A 13792-nucleotide genomic window follows, 5' to 3' on the forward strand; every position below is an offset into this window, starting at 1 on the left:
CTGTTGGCTCAAATCATGTTCTTCAAGTTTTAAAGAATAATTTCAAATGTGGAAAAATTACAATTTCAGTATTATAAATTGATCTGTTTTGTGTCTTAATCAAGTAACTATTCAAAATTTGATTTTAATTAAATAACTTGTTTTTTTCGTCTTTTTTTTCTCGAAACCACTAAATCCGCTAGTTAGTATTGATCTATTTTGGGTTTTTAATCTTGTAATTTGTCAAAATTTGGTTTTCATCAAATAACTTTTTTTGTTTTGGTTTTTTTTTTTTATCTAAACCACTAAATCCATCCGACAGTACTTATATGACATTTATATTCTCTTACGTATCTCATATGACATACATTAAAATATATATAAACAAAAATAAAAGAAAAAACCAAATTGTTTTCTTCACATTTTGAAGTATCAAGGTCGTATTATTTTAATTTTTCTTTTTTATCCGATTAATTTTAATTTTAGTAATATATGCTTTATTCTCTTTCTACATGTCCCACCCTTGATACGTTCTAGAATATTCTAGGTTAATAACTTTTATGCTAATATAATGTTCTAAATGTTAAAAATAAAAATTCACTGTAAAAAGTAAAAATCTCAAACTCACAAAATATATTAAACCACACACTTTATCAAATTTTCTTCACTCAATTGATAGACATATTTATAAACGGAGATGGCTTCCAGGCATAAACACACACACACATATATATATATATATATATATATATATATATATATATATATATATATATATATATATATATATATAGACACACGTGCATGCGAGATATATAGCTCCAATAAATGCTCAAACAAAATTTTATTGGAATTTTTGTTTTGAGATTCACTGAATATAATATACTCATAATGGTGTTTGTTTGGTATATGTTGGTTTACATAAAGTATGGGAAATTGTTCCTTGTTAATCACTTTTCAAAATATGAAATTATTGTTATTATAGTATCATTTATTGGCTCAAATCATATACTTCGAATTTTAAAGATTAATTTCAAACGTGGGAAAATTACAATTTCAGTATTATAAATTGATCTATTTTGTGTTTTAATCAGGTAATTTGTCAAAATTTGTTTTTTTTAATCAAAATACTTGTTTTTTTTTTTCTCGAAATCAATAATTCGCCGATAGTATTAATGTATGTTAAATTTTAGTTTTGTAACTTGTCATAGTTTGGTTTTCATCAAATAACTTGTTTTTTTTTTTTTTGCTTTAGACCGCCATATAGTACTTATATGACACTAATACCCTCTTACGTGGCTCATATGACATATATTAAAATATACATAAACAAAAACAAAAACAAAAGAAAACAACAAATTTTAATTTTAACCCTAAATTAAACCTAGGAAGTTTTTATTTTATAAATTTATATTTTGTTATGGGAAATTTGTAAGGTTATTATCATCTATTATACTGTGAAAATATTTTAATATATGTTTACTAGTTTAGAAATTTTAAAATATTTTTAAAAATAATTAAAATTTTAATTAAAAAAGACAAAAACTTGTGAGAGACGGTCTCACAGATCATATTTTGTGAGACAGATCTTTTATTTGGGTTATCCATGAAAAATTATTATTTTTTTATGCTAAGGGTATGTTTGGTTGAGTGGATTACATAAGGATAGATTAATAGTCAAATATTTATCGTTAAAATTTTAAGTTGTTTTAGTAATCATTTTGACACGGTTTAATATCAAATTTTATGGATAACTATTTGATTAATAGAATTGAATCTTAAATCGGGTCAAAATAATTATTAAAACATCTTAAAATTTTAACGATAAATATTTGACTATTAATCTATCCTTATTTAATCCACTCAACCAAACATAAGTATTACTTTTTATTGTGAATATCGATAGGGTCGACTCATCTCACAGATAAAGATTCGTGAGACCCTCTCACAAGTTACAAGAGACATACTCATTAAAAAATTATAGTTAAAAACATCCAAATCGAATCGAATCAAACTAAATTTTGATTTTAATTGTTAATAGTTTAATTTGAGTTGCAGTTTTACAAAACCGATAAAATTAGTTTGATTCGAGTTATTTTCACAAAAACCAAACCGATATATAATCAATTATCAACCATTACTAACTGATAAATGGATGACAATAAATGAGCATTAAGGGCATCCGCATCCGTTCGAATTAATCCATGTTAATAACTCTACATCTCATCAAAAATTATGGGGTCCACGAGCCACATATTCATTACATTAACATTTTCCCATTATTAACACACACCCACATTCATTTAATATCAACTTTCATTATTTATAGGTCTCACTGTCCACTTACTCATTTTTTTTATTTTTAATTATTTCAATATCTTTCTAATATTTTTAAAATTTTACAACAAATATTACTAAAAATAAATATTATTATTATTTTAAAAATAACTTAATTCCAATATTCATTAAAATATTATTAATAAATGAAAAAAAGTTGGTCTCTTTTATTTAAAATATTATTTAAAAAATGGAAAAACAACTGTTTAAATCAAACATTTTGAAATTTGTAATAAACTGACTTCACTAATTGTTGTTGTACTCTGTCTAAATATGCTCAACTAAGTCGGCACGAAGTTGGTGATGTACTTGAGAGTCACGTGCTTCGGAATTTCTACGGAGATAATCATGAAATCCTCGGTTTGAGCCTTGGACAGATTGTGCGGGTTCGTCACCTTCGTCGTTAGACCAATTTGTCACGTTACACCCCTCATCTTCAACAATCATGTTGTGCAAAATAATGCATGTTAACATAATATATTTTAATTTGTTTCTGTACCAATAACGAGCTGGACCTCTAACAATCGCCCATCTAGATTGGAGCACTCCAAATGCCCGTTCAACATCTTTTCTTGCAGACTCTTGTCTTTCCTTAAACAATCTCCTTTTAGGATCCTCCGGACAAGTAAAAGCCTTAACGAAAGTAGCTCATTCCGGATATATTCCATCCGTTAGATAGTAACCCTTCGTATAATGAGTACCATTAACTGTGAAATTGATCTCCGGGGCATTTCCTTGCAAGATATTGTTGAATATGGGAGATTCGTACAACACGTTAATATCATTACGTGAACCCGCGACCCCGAAGAATGCGTGCCATATCCATAGATCTTGAGATGCGACTGCTTCAAGTACGATTGTCGGCGACCCATGACCTCTGGTAAACTACCCTTTCCAAGCAACTGGACAATTTTTCCACTGCCAGTGCATTGCATACAATCAAGGCTACCCAACATGCCAGGGAATTTGTGTTTCTCTTCGTGCATTTGAAGAAGACGTTGAATATCATCAGCATTTGGCCTTCTCAGGTATCGATCACCAAATATCGAAGAATGAGACATTGTATACAAATAAGGATTAAAGAAATAAATATTGAACCTACAAATAGAAGTATGAGAATGGTAGAGAATATACATTGAGTGTGGTTGATGAGTAGAAATGTGTTGGTTGAATGAATAAATTTGTAGAATTTGATTTGTATTTATAGTGCTTTTTTGTTATTATTTTATTTAACTAGCGACGGTCGCAACATCAAAAGCGTCGCTACTTTCGAAATTTTTTCAAAAAAGGTCGCTATTTGCGACGGTTTTTCAAAAATCATCGCCAATTGCGACTGCCATGTCAACCAAGATTAATAATTCATGCACCCACATTGGTGCATGAACATTAATGGGCGTTAATAACACCCATTAATGCACCAATGTGGGTGCCCTAAGAAGACAAAGTAATTTATATTTGGAACAAGAGTATTTGAGCATTTAGGGAAATTTTAAAATAAAAAAATATAGTTATTAGTAGCATCGACACATACGTTGCATGCTTTTATAATATTTTTATAATTCATTTTGTTTATTTAAATGAAGATCAAAATATAATTATACGAAATAGCGAGAAACTACATTGTAATTTTGATATGAATCAAAAAATAAATAAATAAAAAAGAGAAAAAAAAAATCAAATAAGAACTAAACTTCCAACTTGATGGTTATGAAACAAAGACTATATCAACTAAGCTACATTTGACTTACATTAAAGTTTTAACACTTTATTAATATATATAATTATTAAAACAGATCATGACACTAAAAGTTAATTATTCTAAAGATCTCAAACTTAATAATATAGTATAAATTGTTAATATTGAAATGTTTTGTTTGTACATCTTCTAACTATTTATAATTGACGCAAAAATTCCAGTAAGATGATAACACATCAGTTTTATGAAACAAATCTTCAATCCGATGAAATTCATGAAAAATATTATTTTTTATGTTAAAAATATTATATAAATATCTCTGTAAAACCGTCACACGAGATAGTTACTCTTATTTTCAATGGTTTATTATATTGAGAACTATCTAAATTATTTTAAACATTCAATACTATATCTCAAGCAAAACTTTTATGTAAATGGATTAAAAAGGTGAAATAAATTGTGGATTTTTTTCTCTCAACAGTGGGATTCAACCGACATTGCCGATGGAACAGATATATTTTTTAATTAAACTTATATTTTACCATCCAAATATTTAATATTTTAGTTTGGAGGAAGTAAACAGAGGCATTCAAACTAGAGAAAACTCTACCTTGGCACCAAGTACAGTTACATGTACAGGTATAGACTCAAACTATTATTTCAAACAGCAGTAATTCTTTTGTATGCTACACATCCCAGATGCCCTCCAAATGTACATAAATCTTTGATTTGCACTCATTTCTTTAGCTCAATGTCGAAAAATTTGTACACTTCGAGTGCAAAACTTGTACCTATATATATATCTGATAAATCTTGCCTATGTACTTGAGTTTGAATTTATCAGCATGGATCACTTCATGCACCTATAAGAATGGGGAAACCATTTTGACAGCAAAAAGTGTTTTCCTTTCATTATCAACACGAAAATGCCGTAGCACGGTATGTGCATCAGCGCCACAGTTGAATACCTGCAAATCAATATATGAGAGGCCGGTTTTACGGTAGGTCATTCGCATGTTTATTTTGAAAATTTTGTCTATAAAATTACATTTTCTGCTCGTTTAGTTAAGTTTACTGGATTGGATAAGAGTGAGGCAAGTGCCACATACCATAATGGAGAGAATGGAGATGACAGATCAAGAAAAGGATAAGGCCACCTGTTTCAGGAGAAAAAACTTCCCTGTTATAAATTCATGCCATATGTGTATATAAAACCTTTTTTCATTCAAATAAATGGTTGGTATATATTTACTCAAAAAAAAATGGATGGTATATAAATATATAAAGTTTACCAAATTGAGATGCAAGCATGGACAATCCACTGGAAGATAACGAAGACTGATGTCCAGAGAAAAAAGTACCCGATTCGGAACCAGGGAAATCGCTGAAAATATACAGATCACAACAATGGATTAGATTTTTGGGTTTGTCTTTGTTATCATATAAATAAAACATATTTCTCACTTACCAAACAATTCAAAGCAGTGTCACCAATCAGAAAAACAGCATTGATAGAGTGCATGTTTATAATCAACTGAAAAAAAGAATTCGAATGTTGTTCAGATAAGAGGAAGAACAAGACCATTTACTTCCAGTATAAGATAGATTTAGATATGGAATAATTGTATCGAATAAATTCTTACAAAGTTCAAATTGTAATCTTTGATTGTAAGGAACGGAACGATTATGAACCAAAACACAACATCTGTCAGAATCACAGCTCCTGCATTCATCTTCAAACACACAAGTGGGAGAAATATTATAAACATTTCATTCATTACAAAGAATATATGTTCAAGTATATATACATACCAGCAGTGTCTTTCAAGATTTACCTGAAAAATTATTTGAAATAGATAACCCCAAAAACCTGCGATTTTACGGTGACGATGCTCTTCGTTGAGTTCCATGCCTTTTGTTGCATTCAAGACATTGGAATTATGTTCAGTTTGTGGAGGTTCTGTACGATCCATGCTCAGTATCAAAGCGATCACCACTGCTGATTTCATATTTGTATCGATAACATCCGTGAATCGAAAGTAATGATCCGAGCTACAACACCATGTCATTATGATTAGGAACTGGAGAAACACAAGCATTGGTTCTTGATTTGTTTGAAGGAGAACACTTACCCCAAAGTAAATGGTAATAAGAGTAAAAGTCCACCTGTTAAGGAAACATTTTGTGAAACGTTAAAATGATAGAAAGGGTAAATCCATTAATGAAGGAACAGGCGGTAGCTACTTCCCCGTTCCCTCGATTTTGTCGAAAAATTCAAGTTTTTCCCCCCTAAGATTTTATATATACTACACCTATTGTCACTCCCTTATTCGAATTTCCTGGTTCCATCCCCGAATAATATCAAGACGACTTCCATAAGCTACTATATTAGACAAGAATCAAACCAAGAAATAGAACAAACGTACTGAGTATAGAAGTAAAAAATGTCCCCTCCATCCACAGCAACATTCAGTATCAGCATTAACAGAAGCACTAAGAAGGCCAAAATTCTGAATCCAAGTAGCCATCCTGGATGGATACTTGTAAGGCAAGGCTTCCACACTTCATCTTCATACAACACCCCAGGTGAATCTTTTTGTTGGTTATGTGCATTTGTTTCTTCTGTTTTGCGACGACCTTCGGATTTCGAGATAAGAATTGATGCAAAAACAATAGACATTAAAAGCCATATTGAACAGAGTGTGACTCTCCAATTTAGCCAGTATGCTGCTGTGGTTGTATCGGTAGTCATGGCTGGTTGCCATGTACTTTTTGTGGATCCTGTTATAAATGTAAAGAAACTCATTTACCTTTCGTGTTTCTAATTTCTCTATAAAGAATTCCCTCAAATGGGAAAATTATCACTTGGGTTGTTGAGTAAAATGGAGCAGATGTTCAAAATGGTTAACCTTTTTTTCTATCCCTCGATTAATCTGAATGGAATGGAATTCCACAATTAGTGAAAATTTTCAAACGGAGGAAGAACGAAAAAATGAGAATAATAAGACTGAAAAATTGCAAAGCTCAAAGTCGAAGAGCAAGAATCAAATCATAACCACGGCAACGTTTCAAGAAGATTAAAAGAAACCACACCAAGTCTAGTATGGGAATCAAGAACTTTAGTTTTATGACAGATTCAAGAAAAATCAAGTCCAGAAAATTGGCCTACGTTAACTTCTGAAGTAAGAAGAGATTCCAAACTTTCATGGCAATTTCTGTACAAAAAAATTACAAAATATTCGATATATGTGTGTAAGTGTGAACGAGAGATTGGAAAAGAATGCAAGGTTCTTAATTGTAAGCTAAGAAAAGATGGAATACTTACAGAAGGAACCAACATTACGTGGGGATGTTTAAGAAGATGTGCTTTGCTTCAATGTTTTGCAGTGAAAAACTTGGGAAAAAAAATAAAGAGAAGAGAGAGGATCATAAAGGGATGTGTGCTTTGATCACAAGCTTCCACATTTTTTATTTTTATTCTTGCCCAACAACAAACAGGTACATATACTAAGTGTCACTTTCATCTTTTATCAAATAAAAAAAAAATCAAATCGATTAAAAACTTTTAAAATATCCGATTTCTTCGGGGGTTCGATATCTAATCATAACAATCATCTATCTCAATCAGAAAAGAATTTAAACATTTAGTTTAAAGGATACTAAAGAAACATAAGCAGCCTCAGTCAGAATCAAATAACACGAAATCCATAGTCTTCTTTTGTTGTACAGAAGCAGCTAGCCTTTGTTTATGTTTCTTTACAGGTTACTCTTTGTGTTATTTGATTCTGTTTTAAAGCAAATTAATTTATGCTTCTTGGGAGGGAACAAAGCATTTGTGAAAGAGAATTAGCATGGATTTTTAAACTGAAGCACTCTGCCTTTGGTTCTCAAGCAGAGACACACAACAAGCCAGAGAAATAAAATAAGAAAGGACTAAAAAGTGAGAAAACATTTGCTTTTGGACCAGTCTTTGGTCAAATATATAACCAGCACCTTTTGTAAAATGGGATAGCAAAGCTCACTGAGAGATAGAAATTAAACATTTCCACGAACCAACAGACAGAATGACAAAACGACGAGCAAATGTATCTTAACCTAAATAAATTCAAAACTTATAAGTCGAATTAACAGACAAAATTTCACCTCTTTTTTTTGTTTAGTAAAATCTATTTTTCTAAAAATGAAGCTTAGTTGTTTAGCCAACCTAACTTCTTTTGATTAGGTATTTTGTGAGACGGTTTCACGGATATTTATTTATGATATAGATCAATCTTGCACATATTTACGATAAAAAATAATATTTTTATATTAATGACTCAAATAGAAGATCAGTCTCACAAAATTGATTCATCCGTCTAACAAGAGTTTTTGGAACTTCTTTTTAGCAACATCCATATTTCTTGGCATTGAATGAATGGGCCCGTCTTCCCACAAAGAATTTCCCGTAATCTTAGGTTTGGTTCTGATTGCATGGTAGAGGGCAACGCGCAGTGTGCATTTTGTCAAGACGTGACCCCTAAGCAAAGCCTTATTATATAGGTATATATGTATATGCGTTTGGCCTATCTAACAAGCTATACAAATTTGTGCATATTTACTCCCAATATTCCTTCGCAGCCACTTGTCGCGTAGTCAAAACACAAAAATTCTTGTGAGATTGTTTTATAAATCAATTTTGTGATATAGATTTCTTATTTAAACTGATCTATGAAATAATATTATTTTTTTTATTTAAAATGTATTACTTTTCATTTCAAATATGGAACGGATCGACTTATCCGTGAGATTGTCTCATGAAATATCTGCTAAAGCCAAAATAAATTAAAGTGGATAACATGAGCAAACTTATAAGCATTGTCTATCTCATGTTTCTCATTTTAAAATATTTTCTAAATTTTTCTCTTAAAATCTGATTTTATACCCATATAGAATTAATTATCTTGAAATGAATTAAATAATTTCATTTGGTCTCTTTTACTAAATTTTCAATGTATAAATACAAGAAGTGAAAAGAATATTAATCTTTGGCATATTTCTGGCACAAGAGCAAAGAACCATGAATTTTGAAGGTTTAATCGTATCTAATTGCTCCATACTGAAGTTTGTCCAAAATTAATTACTTGAATTTATTTTTTATTTTGCAATTTTAATCTATTATTAAATTTAGTCATAAGAAGTATTAATTTATTTTCCAATATTAATTGTAAATTGTTATATAGATTTTGGTAGTTGAATAAATGCACATAAACATATACCCATTTTCCAATATTACTGTAAATTGTTGAATTCCAAATTATTATTCATGTTCGACAAAGTTCTCTAAAACAAATCTGATTCCCAACAAAGGTACAGCAATGTAATCAGATTTCGAATATTGAAAAGATAAGCCATGAAAAACAAATGGATTTACATAGATATATATATATAATATATATATATATATATAAATATATATATATATATATATAAATATATATATATATATATATATAAACAAGTATGGGATGTAAAGATTCAAAGTCATAAATGTATAAACAAGTAAGATGAGAGGACACACCTTCGATTCGAAGCATCTTAGAAGCTCACGATGATTGCGATTTTTCCACTATAAAATTTGGAGAAGATGAGATGAAGGAATTCAATATCTCCAGAATGCTGGAAAAAATCGTGATACGAGAACACATAGATGGCAATTTTCAGGCAAAAATAATGTGAACAAAGCTATTTAACAACTCTCATGTATTTCGTTCCCATCACAAACGAAAAATCTTCGTGGCACAGCTCTTGTTCCCTCCATCAACACTTATATATATATATATATATATATATATATATATATATATATATATATATATATATATATATATATATAAGCGTAACCAGGATTCATAAGTACCTGATGCTGGCTTCATCATGTATTAGACAGTAATAGATTCAGTTAAAATCGAACATAATTTTCTAAAATTGAATTAACCGAAATTTTTTTCCGACAAGCCGAACTTTACTACGAAAATCTAACAAACCAAATCAAAAAAATCGATTATTTCGGTTAGTAACACAATTAATCGAAATTTTAGAAATTTTTTAAAAAAATAATCATGTTTTAAGTAAAAAAGAAAAGTGCAATATAAAAATTGTATTAAATGAATTTAAATTTTATTTAATAAAAAAAATTAAGTATAGTACTATTGTTTGATAAATTTTATTAAAAATTGTAATATATATATATATCCTTACAAACTTTATTAGAAAATTTAATAATATTAATTTTATTTATAAAAACTTAGTTTGTTAGGTTAACCAATAGTTTATATTAAAAACTGATATCGAATCCAAATAACTTAGATTTTAAAAAATTTAAACCGAAATAAACCGAATGTAGGACCAAATGTTTGCCGCTTTACCAAAAGTTATAGCTGGTGGTAATTGTGCAACTTAAATATTAATTAAAATCATACAGCAGCCCAACCATCATGGTTCAATCGTTTTATCTAGTAGGGATAATTATTGCACCTTAGCACCGAACCGAATCTTCAAATTAATTCATCTTGTCCTGTTATTTTGGTTGAAATTGATATTTTTTTCATTCATAGATTGTAATTGATGTTTATCCGTTATTTGTTCATATATGTTTTTTTTAATTTAAAAATAACTTGACAATTTTAATTTTTCATTTCATGAGTTGCTTAACTAGAAAAATTCAATATTTTAAAAAATTTACAACAAAAAATTATTTTTCAAATTTCATACTTATTCAATTTTTAGTTATTATAAATAGAAAAATCACAAAACAAGCTCCATAATAATTACACATCAATAATCATCAAACATTTCAGCCAATTGATTATTATTCCAAAAATCTACAACAATAAATTTTTAGGGTAAAATATCAAACTCCAAAATTCATATACATCATAAAACAATATTATTACAACTCGAATAATCACAACTAAATATTCTATAATTTTAGAGTCGTTAAATTTTTATCTCAAATTTGCATAATTTCATAATATATGAAAATAAACTAACAAATACACATTAATGAATTATGATTTGTGGGAGTTATTTTATTTTTAATTTTTAAACATGAAACTAAAAAAGTTTAAAATAAAAATGATAAAAAATTTGTTCTATTTTTAATATGGGTTGAAAAAAGTTTAAAATTTAAAAATACTAATTTTTTTTAAAAAAAGTTAGTTGGGGCTTGTGCCTACCCTAACCCAAGGGTGGCTCCGCCCCTATATATATGTATGTATGTATATATGTGTGTGTTACGTTCGTGTGTAAACTGTTACGAGAGTGTTTACAGTGATGTGGGTAATGTTTGAAAAAAGAAATGAAAACTTGTAAAACATAAGTATAAATTGTTTGATACATAAGTGATTCTAAAACTAACTTCTTATTATAATCATTTTTTAGAACAATCTCTGGATTCCAATTAATTATATAAAAACGAGCATAATATTGATTCAAGAAACACATAAAATTGATATTAAAAAGTAAAAAGGCAAGAATAAATTTTTTTTAGTGATTGAAAATACTCTCTAAATAGATAATAGAATATTATTTTAATTTGGTCTAAAATGCTTTTTATAAAAAAAAAATATTAATTACATAGAATTGAGTGAAATATTTAAACATTTGGATTGATTTTCTTCTCTCTTAATTATTTAACAAATTAAGAGAAAAAAAAATAATATGTATCATGAAAACAAGCAACTTAGAACAAACATGGTAAAGCAGCTTGACATGCGATAAGCACCTCTGCGGTTGTTTATTTATTTTATTTTTTATTTTTATTTTTCTTCTTGTTTTTTTATGGAACAGATTAATCATGCAGCTTTAACTATTCTACTTTGAAAAAATTATAATATTTTTGTGAAGCAATTTAATAGTTTTCGTTGAAGTTATATAAAGCATATATGGTTGAGATGTAATAAATGTTTATGTTGAGTAAAATATAATCGCAAATCTATTATACTTTTACGGGAGCTCATCGTATAGGAACTATGCTTTGTTTGTAGACACCTCGACCGTCGTTACAGTGTAAGCTTCATGCTCTTCCTCCGAAAATACAGGGTTTGGATCTTTAATATTATGTCGCGAGATATGTGACATATGTTAGGTCCATAAAATGCCACAACTTTTGGTGTTATATGTTGCACCTCGTAATAATGAATAAGTAATTCGACTATTTATATTTTGGTTTGGATAAATCATTTGCTATTTTACTAAAAATTATATATAGCAGGTGACAGTAGTAATGATATAACTCAAATATTTTAAATATTAAAAGTACTTAAAACCTCGTGTTTAATTTGATTGATTTCCTAACTAAGAAAATATTGATTCTCAACAATCAATCTCTTAATAACTGCATTATCTTGCAACTCATGTAAATCAATCAAATATATTAATGTCCCATCCTACAAATAATACAAAAAGAATTAGAAAAAAAAATTGGAAAAACAATATCAGTTCAACTATTGGTTCCTTATCCCAACCAAATAAATTACAATTACCTAGCTTAAAATTCATTAGCCATTTTCACCTGCTCCAATTAAAAAAAGGTCCATATTTTACATAACAAGTGTTCTTTCATTAAATAGATGTAAATTTATCGTCTACTACATTCTTTAGAAATAGATGCAATTGGGGTGTCAAATCGACAATAAGAGTTCGTTAAAAACTTGCGTGAGACGATCTCACGGGTCGTATTTTGTGAGACGGATATCTTATTTAGGTCATTCATTAAAAATGATTACTTTTTATTCTAAGAGTATTACTTATTATTGTGAATATCGGTAAGTTTGACTCATCACATAGATAAAGATTCGTGAGACTATATCACAAGAGATCTATTCTTCATTAATTATGTCAAAATGAGAGAGAGATTAATTATTTGAAGCTAATGATATTTTTTCATTCAAATAAAATTAAGCGAAATACAAAAATAATTAAATGATGGACAAAGTCTATGGATCTCACTTAAATGAAATTATATAGAATCTCGAAACAATAATTCTGCTATAACAATTATTCCTCACAATAAGCTTTTAAAGTGTTGAAAATAAGAGTTGAAATTATTGAATGTTTAAAATAAGAGTTGTAAATATTGAAAATTAATGTATGATGATATATTTATTTTTTGATTATTTTTGAAGAAAATTCTATAAATAGGTCTCTCAATTTGTGAAATAAAACACAATTGAGTTGAGAAAATTTATAAACTTAATTATATTTTATGAGTTTGAGATTTTTATTTTTTACCGTAAAGTTTTACTTTTAACGTAAAGTAAATGACGTGAATTACTAAATACATATATCACTATCAAAACCTTTTGCCCTCTAAATTATGATATGATAGTTGGGAAAGATCCGGTTCACTCTAATATGTTTGACCCGTTTTTAAGTTCGGTTTCAAATGTTTTGGCATTCTCAGTTTAGTTCTAAACGTTTCAAAAATTTGTTTGAGTTGATTCCTTACGTCAATATAATGGTTTTAATTAATTGAAGAAAGACTCAATTTATTGAGTGCAATAATTATCCTTGTAATATAGAGCAATCGAAACGTGGTGCATGAGCTACTGTACAGTTTAAAATATTTGAGTTGCACATTTACTACCAACTATAGCTTTTGACAAATAAACAAGTGTTCGGTTTTACAGTTGTATTATAGTCAATGTCATGGGTTCAATCCTATTAATTACAAGCAGTACAATTGTCGAGAGATTGATTGTTGTTTGCAATAATTGTTTTTGATGGGAAACACCAGCTATA

General features: G+C 28.6%; 1 protein-coding gene across 1 annotated transcript; it reads right to left on the reverse strand.

Annotated features, from left to right (window-relative positions):
- Positions 1 to 4559: 4559 nt before the first annotated feature.
- Positions 4560 to 7309, reverse strand: LOC140822815 (uncharacterized). The gene is made up of 9 exons (XM_073183713.1): positions 6439 to 7309; positions 6145 to 6178; positions 5995 to 6064; positions 5848 to 5954; positions 5656 to 5745; positions 5481 to 5546; positions 5305 to 5396; positions 5122 to 5169; positions 4560 to 4980 (listed from the first exon to the last, which is right to left on the reverse strand). The coding sequence occupies exons 1-9, from the start codon at positions 6816 to 6818 to the stop codon at positions 4863 to 4865; spliced, it is 1005 nt and encodes a 334-aa protein (XP_073039814.1). The 5' UTR covers positions 6819 to 7309; the 3' UTR covers positions 4560 to 4862.
- Positions 7310 to 13792: the final 6483 nt, after the last annotated feature.

The sequence above is a fragment of the Primulina eburnea genome, chromosome 2 (genome assembly GCF_022965805.1).
Source record: "Primulina eburnea isolate SZY01 chromosome 2, ASM2296580v1, whole genome shotgun sequence".
NCBI lineage: Eukaryota > Viridiplantae > Streptophyta > Magnoliopsida > Lamiales > Gesneriaceae > Primulina > Primulina eburnea.

Excerpts from the sequence above, each read along its gene's own strand:
- LOC140822815 (XM_073183713.1), bottom strand. The coding sequence starts at position 6,818 with ATGAGTTTCTTTACATTTATAACAGGATCCACAAAAAGTACATGGCAA. Across the intron at positions 5,955-5,994 it reads CAGCAGTGGTGATCGCTTTG|ATAATTCCAATGTCTTGAAT; the intron begins ATACTGAGCATG and ends CACAAACTGAAC. Across the intron at positions 5,170-5,304 it reads CATGCTTGCATCTCAATTTG|GTGGCCTTATCCTTTTCTTG; the intron begins GTAAACTTTATA and ends CTCCTGAAACAG.